This window comes from Silene latifolia, chromosome 11 (genome assembly GCF_048544455.1).
Source record: "Silene latifolia isolate original U9 population chromosome 11, ASM4854445v1, whole genome shotgun sequence".
NCBI lineage: Eukaryota > Viridiplantae > Streptophyta > Magnoliopsida > Caryophyllales > Caryophyllaceae > Silene > Silene latifolia.
In genome coordinates this window covers 11010884-11035982 of record NC_133536.1, presented here as the reverse complement: position 1 = coordinate 11035982, position 25099 = coordinate 11010884, and the positions used below count along the sequence as shown (strand labels likewise).

General features: G+C 41.2%; 1 protein-coding gene across 1 annotated transcript; it reads left to right on the top strand.

Annotated features, from left to right (window-relative positions):
* Window positions 1-14497: 14497 nt before the first annotated feature.
* On the top strand, window positions 14498-19370 carry LOC141612704 (alpha-galactosidase-like). Its single transcript, XM_074431491.1, has 14 exons — window positions 14498-14560; window positions 14834-14890; window positions 15169-15203; window positions 15341-15444; window positions 15582-15657; window positions 15897-15955; window positions 16176-16241; window positions 16383-16466; window positions 16835-16899; window positions 17004-17086; window positions 17302-17392; window positions 17486-17535; window positions 18819-18966; window positions 19162-19370. The coding sequence occupies exons 2-14, from the start codon at window positions 14842-14844 to the stop codon at window positions 19221-19223; spliced, it is 972 nt and encodes a 323-aa protein (XP_074287592.1). The 5' UTR covers window positions 14498-14560; window positions 14834-14841; the 3' UTR covers window positions 19224-19370.
* The last annotated feature ends 5729 nt before the right edge of the window (window positions 19371-25099 follow it).

Below are 25099 nucleotides of genomic sequence, written 5' to 3'. Positions count from 1 at the left end.
TTAGAAGATTTTATGAAAGACCCTCCGTGTCTACACAATCATGTTTTTTTTAACGGTGTTTACTCGACCTATCTGGTGTCACTCAATCAGTCAAGTACATGTAGCACTCGGTCGAATATCTCACTCACTCACTCACTCAACCGAGTGCTACATGTACTCGACCGAGTGGGGTGGTTCAGCGGTTTACATTTAAGATCGAGAGTTGAAACTTATATCAATTCTTTTGCCATTTTTTTTCAATCCTCTAACCCCAAAAGGCAGACCTCTTTCTATTTGAATCTATACCTATACTCTATATCTAAAAGACAAGCGTGTGGGCACGGTTTGGTGAGTCGGGACGTGATATTCGTCGTATCCTAGTAATGACAAGATAAGTCGTTGCATCCATCATTTGTATCAGATGTGGTGATAAACTAGTTTAAATCCCGCGCAATGAATGTGCGGTATTTATAGAGTTACTAATACAGAACTCGTGCAATATATGCACGGTATTTTTAGAGTTTTACTTTTTAGTGTATTATTTATAGAATTTAAATTGACAATTCACTTATTTTTCATGTTTCTCCTTAATGTGTATTTTGATTAGAGAAATAAATAAAAAATAAAATCGTAAGAAGTAACAAAATGTGTATTTTTTTTGAATTTTTTTTTTGAATTTTTTTACCGAGAAATTAATTATGTTAATTTACAAATATTTACTAATAACATATTTTTTAGCTGCAATTTTTTATCATAAAAAGAATGAATTTTAACAAATATTTACTAATACCATATTTTTTTAGCCCCAACTTCTTATCATAAAAAGTCAATAAATTTTTATCAAAGTTCTTTAAAAAAAAGAATTTTTTTATCCTAAAAAGATCGGAGATAAATTTGTGCAGAATGTGAAATATTAAATATAAATATTTAAATACAAAAGATTATATCCATTTATAACTTATCATGTCCACACCTATAGCATATGCTAATGATGGGGCATATTCTGCACCCTCTGACCGAGTCAACATACTGAGCAAGGTCAAAGATATCCACAAGCAAGTCAACGACTTAGACAGCCTAACCGACGCAGCCTGTCGGCCTGTCTCTTGGGTCCCGGCCGGGGCAACTAGCCAGCCGGAGCACACATCCGCGAACTCATATCCAAGACCCCTCGGCGGCGAGTCAACAGGGCCCGCCGGCCTGCCATGGGTCCCTCGGCCGAGGGTAGATCAGTCTTTCCACCTGCTAGCCACTTGGCCACTTGGCCACTACGTGACAAAAGGTGAAAGTCTATAAATACTCCTCAACTCTCATTGAGGAGGAGATCCACAATTTAACCTAAGAATCACTATTCATCTGGTAATATCTCCCTTATCTCTCTACAAAATACATTTCGCCAAGTATCAACAACTTATCTCTCTAAGTTTACTGACTTGAGCGTCGGAGTGAGTTCGCTCGGTCCAAAGCCGAGCCCTCAGTTTGTTCACTGTTTCAGGAGACCGAAAGGAAGATTCAACCAAGGACGTCATTTTACAAGCACGGGTGGTAACATATAACTGCTCTGGAATTACACCCGGAACAATTGGCGCCGTTTGTGGGGAAAAGATACTAGAAGCTAGTCACATTCATTCCCAAACAAAAAAAAACAAAAAAAAACCCACCCAAAAAGCTAAGAGGATGTCGAAACAACAAGAGGTATTCGTGACCGACGAAACCGAATTCTACCAAGATGATACCGTCCACAATTCTGGAGTTGCGCAGCCCTCCACCGGCCAGGTAATTCAACCGGAGTATGGGATGCCAATAATACCAGATACGCCGCTGCCCGCCAACCAGGTCACCATCATGGGACATGTAGTTGATGCAGCAAAACTGAAGCTACTCCTGGACATAATTGGTAGTACGCCGGCTCACACTGTCACACCGCTAAGAGCGGCGGAACCCGTCCAGGAGACCAGGGCCCAGAATGTGACTCCAAGAGACTTGAATGGAGTACTGGAAGAAGCTGGCCCAGTCAAGACGCCGGGGGAGCCCAGAGTGCTAGTGGTAGACCTGAGTCCTTCCCGCACTCGCGGGAGGACGGCGTCGCCGCAGCACCGACGAGGCATTCCCGCAGGAGTGAAAGAAGTCCGACTCGCCAGAGTCGGAGAAGGAGTCCGACTCACCAGAGTCAGAGAAGAAGCCCGACTCACCAGAGTCGGAGAAGAAGCCCTTCCCGCCACGGGGAGAGGAGCCGGACTAGGAATGCGAGGAGCCGATCGCCGCGTATCGTTCGACACGTGGTCAGACAGCCCCTCAGTGCCTACGTCCTTGAAACCGCCGTGCCAACCAAGCTAAAGTTGTCGGCGTTCACATACAAAGGGGATAGTGACCCCACCGACCATGCCGAGGCCTTTGAGTCATACATGTCGGTGTGGGAACAACCCGATGAAGTCTGGTGCCGAGTCTTCCCAACGACCTTGCATGGGATGGCTCAGAGTTGGTACAAGGGGCTGCCCGACGGCTCGGTATACTGTTACGCCGACCTAAGGGACGCCTTTTTAGCCCAGTACTCTTGCAATAAGAGAAGGGCCGTGGAGACATCGGATCTCCTGACTATCAGACAGGAGGGGAGCGAGTCTCTACGAAGCTATGTGAAGAGGTTCGACGCCAAGGTTCAGCAGATTCGAGAGCTGAACCCCGAGCTGGCGGCCTTCGCGCTGATGAAAGGCCTCCTAAGGGGAGACTTAAAAAACGAGCTCATCAAGTACGGAGGTCTGGGCCTAGACGCCGCTAGGAAGATGGCCGACCAGGCCATCAAGGTGGAAGACTATCACAAGACCTGGGTAGGCCACAGCGAGGCCGGGCACTCAGAGAGAAAGAGCCGCCGGGAGGACAACCCGGATGAAGGACGCCGTGACAATAATAGGTCACGGTCTGACAGGTCCGCCAGGAAACGGAGCTCGGCGGGCGCCGGGGGGAGTTCGGGAACGTACTACCAGAAGCGGTGCAGTGATCACACCCCCCTGGTCGTATCTGCCGCCAAGGTCTTCGCCCTGAGCAAGAACGAGGGCCAGAAGTGGGAAAGACCCCCCAAGCCAAAGGGAGACGGTGACACGAGCCAGTACTGTGAGTACCACGGCCACACCGGTCACCTTACTGACAACTGCCGGCATCTGAAGAATGCCATTGAAGAGCTGATCCGGAAGGGGAGCCTCGGCAAGTATGTTGCCAAAGGCCAAAAGACTGATGTCGGCGGTTCAAATAAGAAATCCGTCTTTGAACGGATAGGTGTGATCCATGTTGTCATCGGGGGCAACGAGAACGGCGGGTCCGCTCATGGGCACAAACGGCACTGAAACGAGCCGTATCGTCGCCATCAACTTTGTGCCCAAAACAGCGGTCCCCACCTCCAACATCCCCGACATGACTATTGGGAAGAAGGACTACGAGGGAGTCATCGCCCCTCACAAATGACCCCACTTGTAGTCCACTTGGACATATCCAACCACCTGGTCAAGAGGTGCCCGATTGACACAGCGCCTACACGAACATCATGTTCGGGAGTGCTTTCTCAACCTTGTCCGAAGGTTGAAGACTTGAGCCCCCGCACCAATCCGTTGTACGCTTTCTCCGGGGCCGCCTGGTACCCCGGGGTCGATCGGGACCGCCAAAGTGATGTTCGGCGAGGGGGATGCGGCTAAGAATGTCCTAGCTGAGTTCGTGGTCATCGACGGCTCGTCCGCCTACAACGTTCTCATAGGCCGAGTCACTCTGAGCGAGACCGACGCAGTGATGTCCATCCGGGCCCTAACACTGATGTATGTCTCAGACCGGGGGGAGGCGCATAAGCTCGTCTCCAAGGACGAGAAGGACGAGGTGGTCAACGTCCAAATATCTGCCAGAGGATGCAACATGCAATCCCTCAAAGTGGCAAAGAAGTCAGAGAAGGGGAAGAGCCCATCCCTGCAGCAGGAGGGCGACCCGATGAATATCAACGTCGGCATGGTTGAAGGAACCCCGACCGACCAAGAAGAACCGCATCCCGGCGTATGGGAAATAACTACTGACGGGTCCCCCACGACGAATAGCTCAGGAGCCGGCATCCTTATCACCAGCCCAAACGGGGACGTGTTTGAGCACGCCTTGAAATTTACCTTCTCGACCTCAAACAACGAATCCGAATACGAGGCGGTGATAAATGGAGTCGAGTTAGCTAGGACTGCCGGGGCGGAGCACGTCGTGGTGAAAACATGCTCACTATTGGTGGCCAACCAAATCAGAGGAGAGTATGAGGCTCGAGACGACAGGATGGTAAGATACCTGGAAAGGGTAAAAGCCGACACCGCCAAATTGAAGTCCTTCCAGATACAGTGCATTCCCAGGTCCGACGCTCTCTCAAGGCACACCGGCTGATAGACATGGAGGGTGCACCTTTGATGAGCCATTAGGACACCGACAATCTCGGAAAAATTTTGTATAGCGGCGGAGGTGCCCAAGACAACTGTGGGCACCCCGACGCATGTTTATATCTAATGAAGAATCGTCCAAGTTTTCCATCAAAGTGTTCATTTTCTCCCATAGTCACAATCAAGAAGCAGACGCAACGGCAGTCACCCCAAGAAGTAGACGCTACGGCAGTCACCCCAAGAGGTAGACGCCACGGCAGTCACCATCAAGAAATAGGCGCCACGGCAGTCACCCCAAGAAGTAGACGCTACGGCAGTCACCCCAAGAGGTAGACGCCGCAGCAGTCACTCCAAGAGGTAGACGCCACGGCAGTCACCCTCAAGAAATAGGCGCCACGGCATCACCCCAAGAAGTAGACGCTACGGCAGTCACCCCAAGAGGTAGACGCCGCAGCAGTCACTCCAAGAGGTAGACGCCACGGCAGTCACCATCAAGAAATAGACGCCATGGCAGTCAACCCAAGAAGTAGACGCTACGGCAGTCACCCCAAGAGGTAGACGCCGCAGCAGTCACTCCAAGAGGTAGACGCCACGGCAGTCACCATCAAGACATAGACGCCACGGCAGTCACTATAAAGAAGCAGGCGTCACGGCAGTCACTACCAGCGCAGTCGATACTCGCAAAAGCGATCAACATGCCTTAGAAACGTTAAACACAGTTGAGATACGCACTATAAACTGCCTCGGCCAGGCCAAAGCGGAAACAAAAGAAGCGCTCAATTAATAACGTAAGAAGACAACTCAGACGAAGACAAGAAAAGACCTCGGCCAAGCCAGAGGCAAAATAAGTAAACTCTTATTAAAAGTGATAACAGGTTACAAGTGAGGAGAATACAAAGTGACGGCCGTCCCCATAAGGATAAGCCAAAACACAACCTACCAAAGTTGTACAAAATACAAGGAGAAGGAAAGCAAAAGGCTACAGACATATCATTTGAAGCGCCAAAAGATGGCAGGGAGGAAAGGCTTAATAATTGGCTCCCGAACAGCTAAAGCTATCCGAGACGCCGGGTGAGCCTGATGACGACCGCCCGTCTCCCTATGCCTGTTGCTGCTTATCATCAGTAGTGTTAGCAGCATCATCTTTGATGGGCGACCTAGAAGCTGTCTTGGCCGCCTCAGCTTCAGCAGCCTCAGCCTCAGCAGCCTCAGCTGCCTTCATCCTCTCGGCTTCCTCCTTGGCCGCCTTAGCCTCCTCAGCAAGGGCTGCCTTCTCCGCGGCCGCCTCTTCCTCCTTCTTCACCCTTACCTCCTCCTTGGCCTTCTCCTCCGCGGCTTTCTCCTTAGCTTCGAGCTTGTCGTCAAACAGCTCGTCAAATTTGTCCCATGGAAAGGAGCCATCAAGAGGGAAGAGCTCTCCAATCACTTACATGGCAGCTTCTTCGGCCAGGTCCCGGTATTGGGCGCACATGTTAGGGAGGATAACGGTTTGGAGCGTCTCAATATCCTCCTCCCTTTGGGTGATGATAGCATCCTTGTTCCGGACCACCTTCCCCTGGGCCTGAAACATGCCCCTCCATTCGTCCCTCTGCGTGCGGTAAAGGTCGGCGTGCTTCTGAACAAGGCCGCGCCCCTCCAGCAGCTTAGCAGCTTCAGCCGCCGCAGCCTCGGTCTTAGCTCTCTCAGCAAGGATCTCCTTTTCAGCGTCCTCCCTGAGTTTTCTCTCAGCACGGACTGCCTTTTCAGCCTCGGCCTTGGCCCTCTTAGCCTCTTTGTTCGCCGCGTCGAGTTCAAGCCTTAGCCGCTCGAGCTGTGGGGCGCTTGACCATGGTCTTCTCTTGCTCCATAATGTGGGAGCCGGCTAGCTGAGTCCATTTCGCCAGCCTCTTGCATATTCTCGTCCCCTCTGCCACAAGCTCGGTGGGGGAAACCTTCTGGAGTAAGGAGTCAACGGTGACATTTCTATCACCCGCCTTCTCAGGCTGCTTCTCTAATTGCCGCACAGTGAGAACGGCGGCTGCCGACGGTTGATCTACAAAAATTCAATTAAAGCATCCGTGTCAATATACATGGACATATCGGAGACCTGTCATCAGGAACGCCTAATGAACCGGCTAAGTCTGAGCCACAAGATAGATCTGTACCATGCTTGGCCTTCTTGCTCGGAGGACGCATCTCCTTGCCGGCAGCGATTGCAAAGCAGATATCGTGAAGCATCAGCAGCAGGGGTGGGCTCTTTCCTTTTACGGACAAGGGGAGACCCTCCGCACGGAGTCCTCCCCATTGGTAATGTCAACGATCACCACCGTCTCCTTCGGACCGAAGGGATGGGAGGCGGAATCGATGTCGACGCCGTCGCCGCCGAAGACTTTGTTTTCCGCGTTCGGCGCGGCATGTTACTAGCAACCTTCGCCCGGGCCGCCTCCACATTCAAGCCTTTCACCGATCCGATCCAGATCATTCGGCGACATTCTGCGATCACGGGCCAGAGCCTTAGGGTGCAAATCAGCAACGGTCTTATCCTTGTGCAGCCCCATTCTCCGGAGGATATCCTCAGACAGGTCTGGTCCAAAGTGGTCTGCAAAGGAAACAAAGCAAGAGTTAAGTAGAAGAAATAAATCAAAGTCCAAGAAACAGAAACATTAGGAGCAGAGATGGGCCTCACACCGACCCCATTCACCCTGTGCTAGGGCCGGTATGAGGCCGACATGGTAGAGCACTCATCCGAAGAATGATCTCGCGCGTCGGGAATCCATCTTTTCGACACCCCACTCTTGTCCGCCTCAAAAAGCCTCATCGCCAGCTTCTCATCCGCATTAAGAGGGACCTTGCTGGCGTCCATCTTAAGCTTGCTCCGGGTGACCCATTTCTCACGCTCCGCCTTACTCTCGCACCGCAAATTAACTTCGTGCTGGAAGGACCGGGGCAGCGGATAGTCATCCGGCACCTCAACATACACCCACCGATCTTTCCAGTCCTTGCAGGAGGAAAGCTTATCAACGGAGACGTAACCCGGCTCCATTTGCACGCTGTACCATCCGACGCGGCCAGGAAATGACGGTCGAAGGTGGTGAAGCCGACGGAATAAATTAACCGTTGGGACCTCCCCCTTGAAGAGACAGAGCCAGACAAAGCCGACTATGGTTCTAATGGCCAACGGGTGCAGCTGGGCCACGGCGACGTTCATGGCTCTAATAATGGCCATAACGTAATCATTCAGCGGAAACCGGAGCCCGTACTCCAGGTGCCGGATGTATACGCCGGTGCAACCCGGGGGAGGGCAACAGACGGCCTGACCCTCCTCAGGGATAACAATTTTGTATCCCCTGCCGAAGTAGAAGTGGCCCTCGAAAAATGTTTCGCGAACAACCGGCGAACTTATGGGTCCAGCGCGGTCGTAAGGACCTTACAAGGTTCGCCGTGATCCATGACGCATCGCCTCCCCTCATTAGGATGAGCCCTTTCAAAGATCATCACCGTCATCATCGTCATCATCATCCTCCCAACCCTCCAAAGCTTCGGATCAACTTCGGGAGAAGGAGACCTAGACCCCCGACCTTAGCGGACGGCGGCCGCAGCCTCCTCTTCATCAAGACGCGACGGGAACCCCGGCGCACGGTTACTAGGACCGGCATCAGCAGAAGACATGATTCACAACGAAAACTTAACAATGAAAAAGTTAAAAATTTGTTTGTTTACCTTGAAGAAAAGCACTAGCCGAAGTAGCGACTCTGAAGATTAGAAGAGAAAGAGGCCCTTGAAAGTTTAGAGAGAAGAAAATTTTAGAGAGAATGAAATTGGTGGCCAATTTCAGGGACTAACCGCCCTATTTATAGGGGAAAGCCCATGAAGAAGGACCAATCAGTGGCACAAACCCATGAAACGTCGCCCAATCAATCAATGACACGTGTCGACATGCAACCACGGAATGTCAATCGTTGCAACAACAGCTTGAACGTCAATCAATGCAATGAAGGACCAAGCGTCTTCAACACACCCCTTCATCTCTTTGCCTACTCATCTTCCTCAAAGAAATTCCTAAGTATCTCTGTTCTCCGCGGCCACATGATCAACCAAGCTTGTCACCTTTGGGCCGGGGGCAATCAAAAGCACACGGCGCTCACAACCTCGGTCTCGGCCAAAGACCACTTTCTTTTCCACATCTGATGTCCATTACACATCCATGTGGAGGGGGGATATGGTACGGCCTAAGCAGAACCAAGCCGAGGAAGAAGAAGCCGGGGCAGAAAATTTTTTCAAACTTGCGCAGAATATACGCTCAACATACATCGGAGCCCATACCACGGCATAGGCTACGCTGGGGGCAAATTGATGGGGCATATTCTGCACCCTCTGACCGAGTCAACATACTGAGCAAGGTCAAAGATATCCACAAGCAAGTCAACGACTTAGACAAATTTAACCGACGCAGCACAGCTGTCGGCTGTCTCTTGGGTCCCGGCCGGGGCAACTAGCACCCGGGCACACATCCGCGAACTCATATCCAAGACCCCTCGGCGGCGAGTCAACAGGGCCCGCCGGCCTGCCATGGGTCCCTCGGCCGAGGGTAGATCAGTCTTTTCACCTGCTAGCCACTTGGCCACTTGGCCACTACGTGACAAAAGGTGAAAGTCTATAAATACTCCTCAACTCTCATTGAGGAGGAGATCCACAATTTAACCTAAGAATCACTATTCATCTGGTAATATCTCCCTTATCTCTCTACAAAATACATTTCGCCAAGTATCAACAACTTATCTCTCTAAGTTTACTGACTTGAGCGTCGGAGTGAGTTCGCTCGGTCCAAAGCCGAGCCCTCAGTTTGTTCACTGTTTCAGGAGACCGAAAGGAGGATTCAACCAAGGACGTCATTCTACAAGCACGGGTGGTAACATATAACTGCTCTGGAATTACACCCGGAACAGCTAAAAATAGCAAGCACTATTCTAGGAAATATGTTTTAGGCGGGAAAAGTTGGAGTTTCGCCTATTCATTTAGTAAATAGGGGATGTTGATTATAATATAGTCTAGTTGTTTGTCGTAGCTGACGGTGTTGGTACTCGGGGTGTTTGGTTGGCTCTCTTGGAATGGATTAGAATGGATTTGCTCCATTCCAATGTTTGGTTGGAGTCTTTTGGAATGGAGTTAGATACCCAATGGATTCTAACTCCATTCCAACCCCTTAGAATCTCATACCCAACTTCCCCTCTTGGTATCTAACTACATTCCTCCCTTCTACAATTTTAGATGAACCAAACAAGTTTATAAAGGAATGGATTTAGAACCCCATACCATTATGGGTTCATATTCCAATCCATTTCATTCCATGCTATTGAACCAAACACCCCCCTATATGATTGGCTGCTATTGGAATGGATTCTCTAAAGGTAGGGTTTCCCTACTCAGTTTAGTTGTATGATTAATTATGAGACGGTTGTGATGTTGTAATTATATGATTGTGTTATTTCTATTATCACGTTGTTCATGGTGACGAAGGTTGTGATTGTGAAGCCATGTCGGGAGATGGACTTTACCCCCATGTATCGCCTCTTGTGCCTCCGTCACAAGAGGGTGTGCACATTAAGGATTTGGGTTTGCTCGTTGCCATGAGTGGTCGGGGTTGTTGATGTCCAGTGCTGCGGTCTGGCATCGTCAGGGGCTGGTTACCTGTTGCGATGGGAATCAGGCTACTCATTGTGATGAGAGCTAGTGGTGTCTGCACTGCAGTTCGAACACTATTTACTACGAAGTTTTGAGGTTGGGAGATGTTATGTGGTGTTTAGTCTGATTGCGTGTCTGTATGTAATTTTTTGGTTAGTCATATTTGTTGTTACTGATCTTGTGTGGTGTTTATTTGGTTGTTGTCTTGTTTTGTCTATGTCTGCGGCGATCCATTTGATATCGCCGACAAATGGGGAACAGTGAGATTTTTCAGGTGTATCTGGCATGGCGTGGCTTTCGGAATCGCTAGAGGGGACGTGACGATAAAGAATTTAGTTAGATTAGACGATTGTTCTGATATACTGTTGTATTTCATTTATTAAGTGGTTGAGTGGTATATCGCTTGTGTTTCCTTTGGAGACCTTTTTGTAATAAATTATTAAAATCGTCTATTATTATCTAATAATATGTACTATCTCGGGTAATCGAGTTGTTAGCACCCTTATTTATTAGGAAAGGTCTTGCGAAAGGTTCATTGATAATTGAGGGTGTTGCAGCAATTTCGATAGTGTCTAATTAGTTGGTAAAATGGAAGCTATTCGTTTTTAACTTATTTGTATGATTTAGTGTTGTTACATTTGACCAATTCTTATACCATGCTTTCAGTTGTATGGTATTTTATACTACCTTAATAAACTCTTAAACTAAACAAACCCATAATATAACAAGTGCTAGGGCTGGGCACCTGTCCAAGATCGGACCAAGCAGGTTCGAACCAAAGACAGATAATAAAAATTTAGTGGCTAAAGACCGGGCCTAAGATTTTCGGTCTTGGACCGGACTGAATCCTAAATATTTGGTCGGGTCCGGTTTTGGACCGAAATGGAACTAAAACTAGCCGGTCTTGGATCGAAATGGAACTAAAATTGGTTTTTCCACTTTTTTTTATACGATAATTGCATTTTAATCTCTTTAAATAAACTGCATTTAAATAATTGGGATATTCTCTCGTTTATCTCTGAACTTTTTCGTTTTCTAAGTACACATGTAATACCACCGGTTTCTGGGTCTTGTTACTCGGCCGAATAGGGTAACTCGGCCGAGTAAAGTGTTGTTTGTTTTCTGGTCAGGCTACTGTCCAGGAACACTCAGCAGAGTAGTGTAGTACTCGGCCGAGTACTCTTAGTACTCGACCGAGTAGCCAGTCTAACGGGATTTATTTCCGCTGTTTGGTTAAGGATGATTAAAGGTTATAAATCGTGTTTTATAGTTTAACTTTTCATTTTTACCAAAACCTTATTACATTCTACGTTCTCTAATCATCCTTAATCACTCTCAAGGCCTTTGATCATTTTGTGCTTATGATAGGTTTTGCATGGTTTGACTCTTCAATTCATTATCGATTCGATTTTTCGATTATTTAAATAGTTGGAGAGTTGATATGTGGATCAAGGCGGTGGCGTATACTTGATGACATGATCGCCTGAATAACGTCTTAAAAGATGATACGGCAGTTTTACAATGTACTAAAGACATTAAAACTCGATTTTGGCTCATCAAACGATATTATAACCTGTTATTGGTTGATTGACGACGTTACAATGAGATAAGAAGTAATGAAGTGTGGTATTTAGTATCGAGAATTGTTAATAAGTCGTCTTGGAAGGTTGTGTATGTAGAGCATACGAGTCAGAAGTAGTTTCATAATATAGCGTTTAATATCGAAAGAGTTCTTTGCATGAACCTTGTAGACTTGTAGTTCATTGTTAGAGACTTCAAGGCGAGATTATGTAATTGTTAATATATAACGACAAATAAATACTTTTGTCGACTATTTGTTTGTTTCGGTAAATAACCGTATTCCAAACAATCTAAATAGTAGTTGAAAATATAATTTAAATTTTTAGTAATACAACATATTGTTTTCACATTTTGTTACCCAGATAAAACGTATTTGTGTTTCAAAAAAGCGAATTTGAATTGTACTGTCAAAGTTGGCACCAAGGTAGAGAATTGAATTTCAAGCATTGGCGCTAAGTCAAAAATTGAATATTCACCTTGAAACCATGTTAAAATTGAAAATTCGTCGTGGCTCCAAGTCTAATTTTCAAATATTTCAAATTTGGATTTTGGCACCAAGTTTGAAATCAACTTTAATAATATTAGTTTTTATTTACTATTCTTTTATTGTCGATTTTCGCCGTGGTTATAAGAATAACGGTTTATTTATTTAAAAATTAGATATTTTCGAATTTTTTTTTAAAAAAAAGTCTCATAGTATTAAAATTATTTTTAGAGTAATTTACAAAAAGTCGGAAAAAAAAATATCATTAAAGTAGTTAAAAATGGAACAAGAGGTAAAAAAATGATGGGAAAAAGATTTTTTTTTAATTTGATTTAATTGTTACTTTATTTTGGGTTATGTTTCAGGTCGGATCAACTTTCGGGTTAATTTCGAGTTATCATTCAACAATCGGGTCGGGTCAGGTCGGGACAGCCGGACAGGTCCGTACATGAATCGGGTTGACACGAGTCATCTCGGGCCGGGTCGAATTCGGTTTCGAGTAACCTTAATCGGGTTACGTCGGGTTACGAGTCGTCATCGGGTCGGGTCGGGTCGGTTTCGGGTCACAATATTTTCGGGACCTATCGGGTCAGGTTTGTTCGGGTGACTCGGGTCGGGTCAGACTTGCCAGCTCTACGTATGACACTATGACTCATTTCAATTTAGTTCAGTTCAGTTCAACTTTATTTAGTTCAGTTCAGTTCAACTTTTCTCTTTATAAATTAACTCTTACTTCAGCTTAGTTCAGTTCCATTAAGTTCAGCTCAGCTCTATTAAGTTCAGTTCAGTTCAGCTCAGCTAAGTTCAGTTCAGTTCAGACAATTTCAGTCCAAAAGGACGGGCCCTAAGTGGGAATGAAAATTCACTCGATCTCAATTTGTTGTTTTTTTATAAGGTTGTTTTAATAATTGAATATATAAATAAATAATTGGAATTGAAAAAAGAGAGTAGAAATTTAAAGGAATTGTAATTCGTACTCCTTTGTCTATTTTTTTCTTTTAATTTGGGAATGTTCTTCATGAGTTATTATTTGATCATCTATCTCATTTTGATTCACTCTTCATCCAATAATTATATCTACAAATGGTTCAATTATCTTTCCTTGAACTTTATGCTAAAATGAAAAGTAAATAAATGACCAGAACAGACGGATAAAGTTTTTGGAATTTTATATTCATGTCAAATGAATTACAAATGAGAACTAAATACTTAACCACTCATCCATAAACTTCATTTAATTCTAAAACGACATATAAAACGAAACGAAAACAGTGTACAAATACTACATCATTAAGTGTAAAACATATGTCTCATTTTCGTGTCTCATCTGATAAAAATAGTAAAATACCCTTATAAGATAACACAAATACACAATGATCCACAATCCTTCATATTCCTCTATCATATCCTCAAATTTTTTAGCCATTGAATTGGGCTAACAAGGTAACTAATAATATCTTGATGATTTCCCCCCAAGAATGTCACACACCCCTAACAATTTCCCAAGTATATATTATTCCTAATGTACTAAACTTTCAACATATATCAAGTATTTGACCAAAACTTAGCCTTTAAATTCAATCAATTTATATAGAAAGTTATAACAAAGATAAAGTTCCTTAATTACTTTCGGGTGACTAGTGCCTTATAATACGGGTGTGTATATATATAATCCCATACATAGTTACATAGTACACAAACCCATTAGTTAACAAAAAATAGTGTAAGGGACAATGGTACATCTAAGAGCACTTTTATGGTCACTCGTATCGATGGTCTTGCAATTAGGGATCACACACGCAACTCGTGTTTTTCACAATAATAATAACGGGTCATTCCATGTTGTTCCTCAAAGGCGTAGTTTAGTTGAGAATGGCCTCGCTCGTACACCACCAATGGGGTATATATACGTTCTTTTTTCTTATTTATTTATTTATTTATATAATTTTGCTAGTCAAAATTTTGTATATTTGACTTGCTTTAGTCTTTGGTTGGAGTTTGTGATTTAAGTATAAGTGTGAGAAATTCTAACATGAATTTCGAAATGTATTGTGCTCATAGTACGAAAACATTTTTACCGCTCAATTTAAAATATACTCGTAATAAATAATGATGCGGGTTTATATCTATTTAATTAATCAAATAAATTAATAATTATGATTGAGGTATTGTATGAATGTTTGTGGTCTATATTTGAAGAACAAAGACATAATCCGTATTAATTTAGTACCTAAAGTCTAAGTGAATCGACCGTATTTATTTGTACGACAATCAAAATAATGTTCGTATCAACCAATTTTGAGATTAAGACGTAGATTGATACGGAATATTAATTTAATGTTGGTTATTTTCAAAAAAAGTTTTAGCAAGTTATTTTAAATTTAACAAATTTTATGTTATGTGATCAGGTGGAACAGTTGGAACCATTTTGGTTGCAATGTTGATGAGCAATTGATAAGAGTAACAGGTATCCATTAGAAGCAATAAGACGGGATTTTGTAACTTTTATAGCCAAATGTGACTAGTCTGACTACTATCGTAAAACAAGTTATCATAAACTGTAACACTGAATTGTACCATTATGGTTACATTTTACCATAAAATGGTCGCATATACCCGTCTGAAACTTTAGACGAAAAATGACTGTATGACACAAGAATTTGCGTGTTATTAATTTTTCATGAAATTATTTTTCTTTTTGGTAAAACTCTTGATATGTAACCTTTTTTTTCTATTGCAGCTGATTGTATGGTGTCCACGGGACTATCAGACCAAGGATACAAGTACATTAATATAGGTATGTCCATTCTTGTAAATTTTTTACCTTTACTTTTGGCAGAATAATCACCGAATCGTAAAATAAATTATTTCAAGAATACAAAACGTGAAAAATAACATGCACACGAAAAAAAAAACATTTACATACATGAAATGGAAAAGTAAAGAATGGCTAAGACAACCAACTAAGAAAAACGTACAAAAATTATCGGAATAAATTATTTTAACTACACAGTCATTTTCTTAGTATGGTAAATAAATTGATTTACTAATTGAGTTTTCATGGCTCTTCATCAGATGATTGCTGGGCAGAACAAAACAGAGATTCTCTGGTACATTGTTAATTTACTCTCTTCTTCTCAATTCTCGACTTCAATATTTTACTCGAGTAAATGAAAAAAAAAAATCTATATTAGCAGATTATGTTCATAGCAAAGGACTTAATTTATTTATGAATTAAATGTTTCAGGGATTTTTGGCTCCGAAAGCTTCAAAATTTCCATCAGGAATGAAAGCATTAGCAGATTATGTTCATAGCAAAGGACTTAGACTCGGAATTTACTCTGATGCAGGGTAAATTTATACTATCTCCCATCAATTTTATTACTCGTATTTAAAATGTTCAAGAGTTAATTTGTCTAATTGTCTGTCTCGGTTATTTGTTTATTTTTTCTTACGGAATAATTTAAATATGTTTCATTTTTCTATAGAACTCAAACGTGCAGTAAGACCATGCCAGGATCACTTTACCATGAAAATGAGGATGCAAAGCTCTTTGCTGCATGGGTCTGTGATTTTTACTCCCTTTTTTAATTTTATATTTTAGAATTAATCTATGTTTTTGTCCACTTAATTACCATGATCATAAAACGGTAATATCCATATCAAGATACTAGTCCATTAATCAAAAGTTTTAGCAGGGACAAACGAGTAATCAATAATGCTATAAGAAAAACTCGAAAAATATTTTTGTTAATTTACAAATTCTGACTCATAAACTACCTGTAATTGTCGTACATGAACAGGGTATTGACTACCTGAAGTATGACAACTGTGAAAACAAGGGTATAAGCGCAAAAACAAGGTATTCACTCTTTTTATGGACAGACTTAATTTTAGTTCTTATAAATTTACTTCATTTTACTATTCAGTTTAGTTTAATTCAGGTCAATCCTATAAATTCAGTTTGCTCGAGTTCGTTATAGTTTAGGCCTTTTCAGTCTAAAAGAACAGAACCTAACAAATCAGATTACAAAATATTTTTTTAAGGGTGAATTTACCCTGTCTTTGTTTTTTTTATACAGGTACCCTATAATGAGTAATGCCTTAAAGAAGAGTGGCAGAGAAATATTCTTCTCGATATGTGAATGGTAAGCTACTAATCAATTTAGAAGTAAGAAATTGTTTATAAACTAAAAAAAAAAGGTTTTGTTGGTATTTAATTTATTTTTTAACATTGATCATGGTTGACGAGTCGATACGGTTAAACGAAATTATTGATAAATAAACAGGGGAGAAGAAGATCCAGCAACATGGGGAAGAGCTGTTGGGAATAGTTGGAGAACAACAACTGATATACAAGATAACTGGAGTAGGTAAGTAGCAAAATTTAACGGAATGATAACGTTAAAGATGAAATATACTTTGTCACTCGTTATGTGAGTTTAGGGTGAGATTATCAGTAAGATTCTCTCAAGTCTTAAAGACTCCGTCACATCAGCTTTCCACTAATTTTTTATTATTTCTTTGTTAAGATAATCTTAGGGTGAGCTTAGGGTCAAGACTATCAATAATCCTACCCTTATTGGTAGATTATTGGTAGATTATTGGTAGTCTTGGGTAAGTCTTGTCTTAAAACTTACCAAAGTCTTGTCTCAAGACTATCAATAATCCTACCCTTATAAGGGTAATTTGAAAGAGTCCGTAGCTAATGCCTAATAAACTAAAACAAATTATGATTCAGGATGGTAACTATAGCAGATGAAAATGACAAATGGCACTTATATGCTGGTCGGGGAGGATGGAACGGTAACAATTAAATTCATCTGGTTTAAATTTTAAACAAATTATCGTATTTCGTATATGATAATATCATTTTGAAACCAATTTTATTATTCTTATAATGTGTACAGACCCGGACATGCTTGAAGTAGGCAATGGAGGAATGACACAGGCCGAGTATCGATCTCACTTTAGCATATGGGCATTAGCCAAGGTAACTTACATTCATGTCGTATCCTTTAATTTTCGATGAAAGGTACGGAGTAATACTTTTAACTATGCCTAGATAACAAAGGCATAAATGTCATAAAATATTCGACAAGAGAAACCTATTTATTTTTTACCTGTTTATCGAGCTTAATGTAAAATGATTTTAGCTAATTAGTTGTGAACGCGTTTATATATTTAAAAATATTTGACTTGTTGTAGGCTCCATTGTTGATTGGTTGTGACTTGCGGTCAATCGATAAAGTAACTTTGGACATGCTAAGCAACTCGGAGGTCATTTCTGTTAATCAAGGTAATTAATGAGGAAACACTTCAAATTCAAATATGTTAAGATCTTACATACGGAGTAGAAGTTATGGAGTTTATAACGTCTTTTATTCACCAGATGAATTAGGAGTTCAAGGAAGAAAAATTATCAAAAAGGGTGATCTTGAGGTAATAATATTGCTTATTTCAACTTTAATTGAGTTTTTTTTTTCAGCGGTAGAGCTAAAATTTTAAGAAGCTAAAGATACGTTTGAAAAAAAATTGAAAATTTTAACTAAATACTTTGAAAATCTCAACCGTTAGGAGGGCAAGGGCCCTGCTAGCCGCCTAGCCCTCCTAGCTCCGTCACCGGCTATTTTCACATTATATTTTAACTTGCCCTCTGCTAGCCGCCTAGCCCTCCTAGCTCCGTCACCGGCTATTTTCACATTATATTTTAAAAATAAGTTGTACTCCCTCCGTCCTATTCATTTGTTTCTATACAAAGATTAAAGAGATGTGAGATAGAGTGATTTAATAATAATATTGCTTCCCAACCCTGCCACTTGCACATACTAGATAATACTCCGTCGGTCCCGGTCATTTGGTTACCATTTCTATTTTCAGCTATCTCATTCATTTGTTTACCTTTAAAGATTGGCGGTATTTCTTATGAGTGTTCATCAATATCCATAATAATCTACTTGTCATTCAATAATACTAACCACAAGAGTGATCCCCTTCCATTTCCTTAATAATTTGTGCCACAATTAACGGTAAATAAATGACTGGGACATATGGAGTATTTGCTATAAATTGATAGTTATTAATTGAATATCCAAAAATGAAAATGATAATTATTGACCGGGACGGAGGGAGTAACATGTACTTATAAATTGCCAATAAAAAATGTTAAAATTGGTTACCAAAATTGAAAAAATGTAATTTAAATACGGAGTAGAATTTATTCTCAGGTCCACTTGATGTACAATGATATTGTACACCCTAAGGGTGTGTTTGGATTGAGGGATTTGGAGGGAAAGGGAGGGGAAGGAATTGAAAGGATGAGAAATCCATTGTTTGGTTACCAAAATGAAGGTAGAAGGATTTGGAGGGGAGGGCAAATGGATCCCTCCATTTCCCTCCTACAAGGCAAATTATTTCCCCACCAATATAGGCAAGATTTGGAGGAAAAACCACCTCTTCCATTCTCCCTCCCCTCCCCTTCTCTTCCTTTCCCTTCCCTCCTTCCCCCTCCCCTCCCTTTCCCTCCTTTTTTCCTATCCAAACACACCCTAAATAATTAAAACTTATTCTTTTTATTATGTAGATGTACATTCTTCTTAGTTATTTACGGAAAATGCTCTTAAAACCGATCTTCTCACTGATTGAATGTACGATGACCTGATATACCCAGTAACCGATAATTTTTTTTTATACACGTCATTTTTCAAAATTTTGAAATATTTCAGGTGTGGGGTGGTCCATTGTCAGAATCAAGGGTGGTGGTTCTTTTCTGGAATAAAGGTCCTCAACCAAATGACTATTTATGTCGATTTGAAGGAGGTAAACATACCACCAACGATTCTACCATCATTCCATGTTCGGGATTTATGGGAGGTAAGCGCTACGCAACTTGGTCTTTCATTTATTTACGAATATGTAGTTAATTTGAAAAATATTGTTTTTACTCCCTTTTTTTATTTTTCAAATCCTCCTCTATCAGCTCGGTAAAAATGGGATAATTCTAAAGAGTCGGTAGTATTTTTGTGAAACCTAATATGCTAATACATAGCTTGTGTTTATCTTGCAAAGATAGAAACTTATCGCCAAATGAAAGGTCGACTTTCTCTCAAGTGAATCAAAGACGACGTTAAAATGTTTGTCTTGACACCAACTAAGGCAACTCATCCGTAAAACAAGCTTTGTTTTATTTACAGCAAAAAAATGTTAATGTATGAAACAATTGAGCTCAAGTCACTCACAAATATATAAAATAGTTACAGTATAATGTCACTTTGAAATATACTTTGTTATTAAAGTGCATAATCAAGCACCAACCTAAGCAGAAAATGAACAAAATCCCTTTAATTTCAAGTCAATAGTTTAGTGTTAACGCCAGCTTACGCCTGGCCTAAATTCCAACAATAGACACAAACATGCATTCCGAAAATCCGAACAAACTTGTTAGCGCCAAGCTGAGCTAGAAAGAAATTGAACATGTAAACATAAATTTAGAGGATCTTGATTGCAGTGATAATTACAGACGAGTACTTACGTGGAGTAGTCATTAGATCTGATAAGGAGATTCCTTGAAATCAACAAGAAGATAAACTTCAATCTTTTGCCTTCTCCTGCCTTCCTTATTTCTCTTAATGAATATGAATTAGGTTAAAACCACAAACAGGTGTAACTTTTATTATATAGGTGGCAGGAGGGGCATAATTAGATAAGTGGGCCTAATATGTTAATGGCCTGTAAACATTAACCGTAATCCACTTAGTCTATTACTCCGACTAAAAACCCGAAACATCATATTTAGCTATTATATATTAGAGTGACTGACGTCAGTAATTAGGTCCACATAATAGAGAATTAATATGATAATTCTTACATTCTCCCACTTGGACCATATTACTGACCTAAACATAATGTCACGTGCAAACAGAGTCATAAGTCACGCAGAGAACTAAATGAATACATAATGGGTTTATCTTAATTACCCTGATCATTCCGAACAACTGGTTGAGTCATGGCGGAAACACTACTATACAAGAGAATTGGTCCTTCTATGTACTACAGACCAATCATTTAGAATAATCGATGCAGACAAGGAGCAAACATAATCCCCGATAATGTCCTTGAGGAAAAGGACGGATTCTCGTTCATCGTGCATAATAATGTATACAATAACAATAATACGATACGTAAAATCGTTCGAAACCATCATCATAAGAAAACATAAGTTGATTAATCAAAACATAAGTGTCATCATTACAAAACACTAGCATGATCCAAACACAAACGAAAAGCCTTAATGATTATCCTCCAGACCCATATCAGTAGCATGCTTTAAAAATGTCTTTGGAGGTAACCCCTTAGTTAAAGGATCTGCTATATTGGCACTAGTCATGATGTGCTCAATTGACACAGTGTTTTTCCGAACTTCCTCCTTAACTGATAGGTATTTCATTTCCATGTGTTTTATACCTTTAGAATACCTATCATTCTTCGAAAAGAAGACAGCTGCGGCATTATCACAGTAAATTTTCAGCGGCCTTGCAACAAAATTCATAATGCTAATCCTTGAAAGAAAGTTCCGCAACCATAAAGCTTGAATAGTAGCCTCAAAGCACGCTACAAATTCAGCTTCCATAGTGGATGAGGCAATAATTGTCTGTTTAGCACTCTTCCGGAGATTGCCCCCCCCCCCCCCCCCCAGCTAAAGCAAACACATAACCAAAGGTGCTTTTCCTTGAGTCCACACATCCTCCAAATTCTGAGTCAGCATATCCAATAACCTCAAGTTGATCAGTATGTTTATAAGTGAGCATTTTGTCCCTTGTTCCCTTACTTACCTTAAAACTTTCTTAGCCGCACTCCAATGACCCATTCCAGGATTGGACTGATATCGACCAAACATACCCACTGCAAAACTTATGTCAGGTCTTGTACAGACCTGCGCATACATTAAGCTTCCAACTAGAGATGCATAAGGAAAGTTTTTCATGGCATTTCGTTCTAGTTCAGTCTTAGGACACATACTTAAGCTGAACTTATCCTCTTTTTGAATATGAACATCATTGGGATTACATTTTACCATGTTAAATCTTTCTAAGACCTTCATGATATAGGCTTTCTGAGACAACCCTAATGTCCTTTGTGATCTGTCTCGAGATATTTCCACCCCGGTCACATAAGACGCCTCTCCCATATCTTTCATCTCAAAGTTGCTTGATAGGAAATCTTTAGTTTGATGTAATAGTCCCAAATCACTGCTTGCGATGAGTATATCATCGACATATAAGACCAAAAATGTAAACTTACTCCCACTGATCTTCAGGTATATACACTGATCAACAGTGTTTTCTTGAAACCCAAAGGAGGTGATGGTATTATGGAACTTAATATACCATTGCCGAGAAGCTTGCTTAAGCCCATAAATGGACTTCTTTAATATACAGACTTTGTCCTCTTTGTCATCAATAATGAAGCCTTCAGGCTGAGCCATATAGACTTCTTCTTCCAAACTCCCATTCAAGAATGTCGTTTTCACATCCATTTGATGTAGCTCTAAGTCAAAATGAGCTACTAAAGCTAAAATGATCCGTAAAGAATCCTTCTTAGAAACTGGAGAGAAGGTTTCATTATAATCAATGCCTTCTTTCTGATTAAAGCCTTTAGCTACCAGTCTGGCTTTATGTCGTTCAATATTACCTAAGGAGTCGCGCTTAGTCTTAAAGACCCACTTGCGACAAACCTTATGACCCTCGGTAAATTGACCAACTCCCAGACCTCATTCTTAGCCATAGACTCCATCTCTTCTTTCATGGCATTAATCCATTTATCGGAATCATCACTATTCATAGCTTGTGAAAACGTAACCTGATCATTATCCACACTAATGTCAAATTCACATTGATATACTTCATAGTCATCTCGAAATAGTGGCCTTCTAGGTCTTATGGACCTTCTTAATGTTATTGCGGTCTTTGTATCAACAACCTCAGTGGCGATGTTATCATTCGGGAGTGGAGGATCATCAACATTAGGTTTCACAATATTGACTGAGTCAACATTATCATTATGTGGAACTTCATCAATAGAAATTGGGGGCAAAGGAACTGGAATTGCCACCCTAACCTCATTGACGACGACATCCCTTACCTGATCACTCCCACTAACTTCGCCATTCTCAAGGAATTTGGCATTTCCGGTTTCAACAATTCTTGTCTTGTGTGTAGGACAGTAAAACCTATACCCTTTGGACTTTTCTGGATAGCCGATAAAGAAACCACTAATGGTTCTAGGATCAAGCTTACTTTTATGTGGATTATAAATGCGTGCCTCTGCTGGGCATCCCCATACATGTAAGTGTTGAAGACTCGGTTTCCATCCTTTCCACAGTTCAAATGGTGTCTTTGAAACTGCTTTACTGGGAACCCGATTTCCAACATACACAGCAGTCATAAGGGCATGCATCCACAACTTCATGGGTATATTGGTATTACTTATCATTGTCCTCACAGCCTCTAGTAGGGTTCGATTACGCCTCTCAGCAACACCATTCATCCATGGAGAACCAGGAGTTGTGTACTGAAGGACAATACCCAAACTTTCAAGGAGTTTTGCAAAAGGACCAGGATGTTGTCCTGATTCATCATATTTGCCATAATATTCACCACCCCTATCTGACCTTACGATTTTCACTTTCTTTCCCAATTGCCTTTCCACCTCCTTAATGTAAACCTCTAAAGCGTTTACTGATTGAGATTTTTCATGCAAAAGGTAAAGATAACAATAACGTGAATAATCATCAATAAAGGTGATGAAATATTTCTCTCCGCTCATGGAGGGAACATCAAATGGACCACATATGTCTGTATGTATAATTTCTAAAAGAGCAGTGCTTCTTGTGGACCCTTTCTTGGTGTGTTTGGTTTGCTTACCATTAATGCATTCCACACACGTCCCAAAATCCGTAAAATCAAGAGAAGGTAGTATATTGTCTTTAACCAATATGCTCATTCTTTCTCTTGAAATATGGGCCAAACGTTTATGCCACAAGAAGGAGGAACTTTCATTAGACCTTCCACGTTTCGAACTAACATTATTATGCAAGGAAACATTATGAGAAACACAAAGAGATTCTGAAAACAATTTATCTAAATAAATTCGATACAATCCGTTTTCCAAAATTCCAGAACCAACAAAAATATTGTCTCGAAACATACTGAAACAACCTTGTCCAAAACTTAATTTAAAACCATCATTATCTAACTTAGAAACTGAAATTAAATTGCGTCCGAAGGAGGGAACATAAAGGGTATCCTCCAACTTCAACTTAAATCCAGTGCTTAATTCCAAGCTAAATCTTCCAATGGCTTCTACGGAGGCTTTATCTTTATTCCCCATGTATAAGGAGGCCTCATTTGGATTTATGGTTCTTGTCGTAAGGAATCCCTGCAAGGAATTCGAAACATGTACATTAGAGCCTGAATCTAGCCACCATGTATTAGAAGGAACTTCAACATAATTTGATTCGAAACATACTAAAGCCAAAGGTTTACCCTTCTTTTTGAACCAATTCTTACGCTTTATGCGAGTCATTCGAAAGTGCCCGGTTTCTTACGAAAAAACAACTTTCCCGCTTCTTAATATCCTTCTTTATGCCGGATCCAGACACCTTATCGAAGGACCGGACTTCATGCCCTTTCTGTTTCCAAACTTACCCTTAGATTTCCGCTTACATGATGCACATGATGTGCCTGGATAAGCCAATACTCTTACTTGAGGCATCACCTCATCTTTCTTTGATTCTTGCTGCTTCAAACCGTTTATTGGTCAATTTATTAACACTCCAAATTTCCTTAACAGTGTTGTAATGAAGATGGAAAGCATCAAACTTATCCGGAAAAGTTGATGATAAACCGGGCGAGGAACGGATCCTCAACTTTCATGCCCAGTTTTCCCAACTTAGCTACCAGATTCGTCATGTGTAACACATGCTGCTTTGCATGGTGGTTACACTCTCATTATACTTAGCAAAGGTAAGTTCAGACATAAGCCTTCCACCTACCGCTTTATCGGTAGTCCGAAAGCGTTCCTTAATGATTTCCATGTACTTACCGGGCTGTGTTACACCTGTCTCCGAAATGGAGGACTTAATGTTTGGTGCGGTGGTAAGACGCAAAAACTTTAGGCAAAGACTATCGATTTCATCCACCGCTTATACTCTTCAAGTACTTCTTTACTCGCATCGTGGTTGGTTCACCGAGTGACCCGTAAGCACTTGATCGAGTTCAAGGATCCCTAAATAGAACTCAAGATGCTCTTTCCATTCTGAGTAATTAGTACCATCAAGTTGTGGAACAGCTTGGACACGATTATTGAGAGAGCTTTGCAACGGACGCATTATGAAACAATGCTCAAAACATTAGGCTTTGAGTTTAACACACAATAGCAATTCTGACTAAGACTTGAAACTTAAATGAGTAACTCATAAACATTCATCAGGCAAGTATAGTATCTGTGGACAACCTACACATGCTTAATTACATAATAGAGTATACTCTCCTTAATGAGTGTTTCACTTTAATGTCGTTACCCGTGGGTAAAACCTTAATACAAGTTACTTTACTCTATTAGATGCTTAGTCGGAAATTCACTACATAATTTGAGTCCATTGTGGCGAACCTCAACCTAATGTGAATGTTCAATATGATTCCATTATGAGATTTGATCGCGTTTGAGATGAAATCACATGTGGTGAATTTCAACTTGTCATAATGCGAAAGTCTCTTACATTCGATATCAAATGATATATTTACACAAATAATATGTAGGCTTACAACAACAATATGATAATTATATTAACTTATGTACTTAATAATATAAATATCACACGAGCATACATAACCAAACATAAGGTATCGTAAACTATAATGCGAGAAGGTACTTATTCATGCTTAAGAGCTTCGATCGAGTGAAACATTAGCTCGATCGAGAACTATTATGAATAAAACAAAAAATC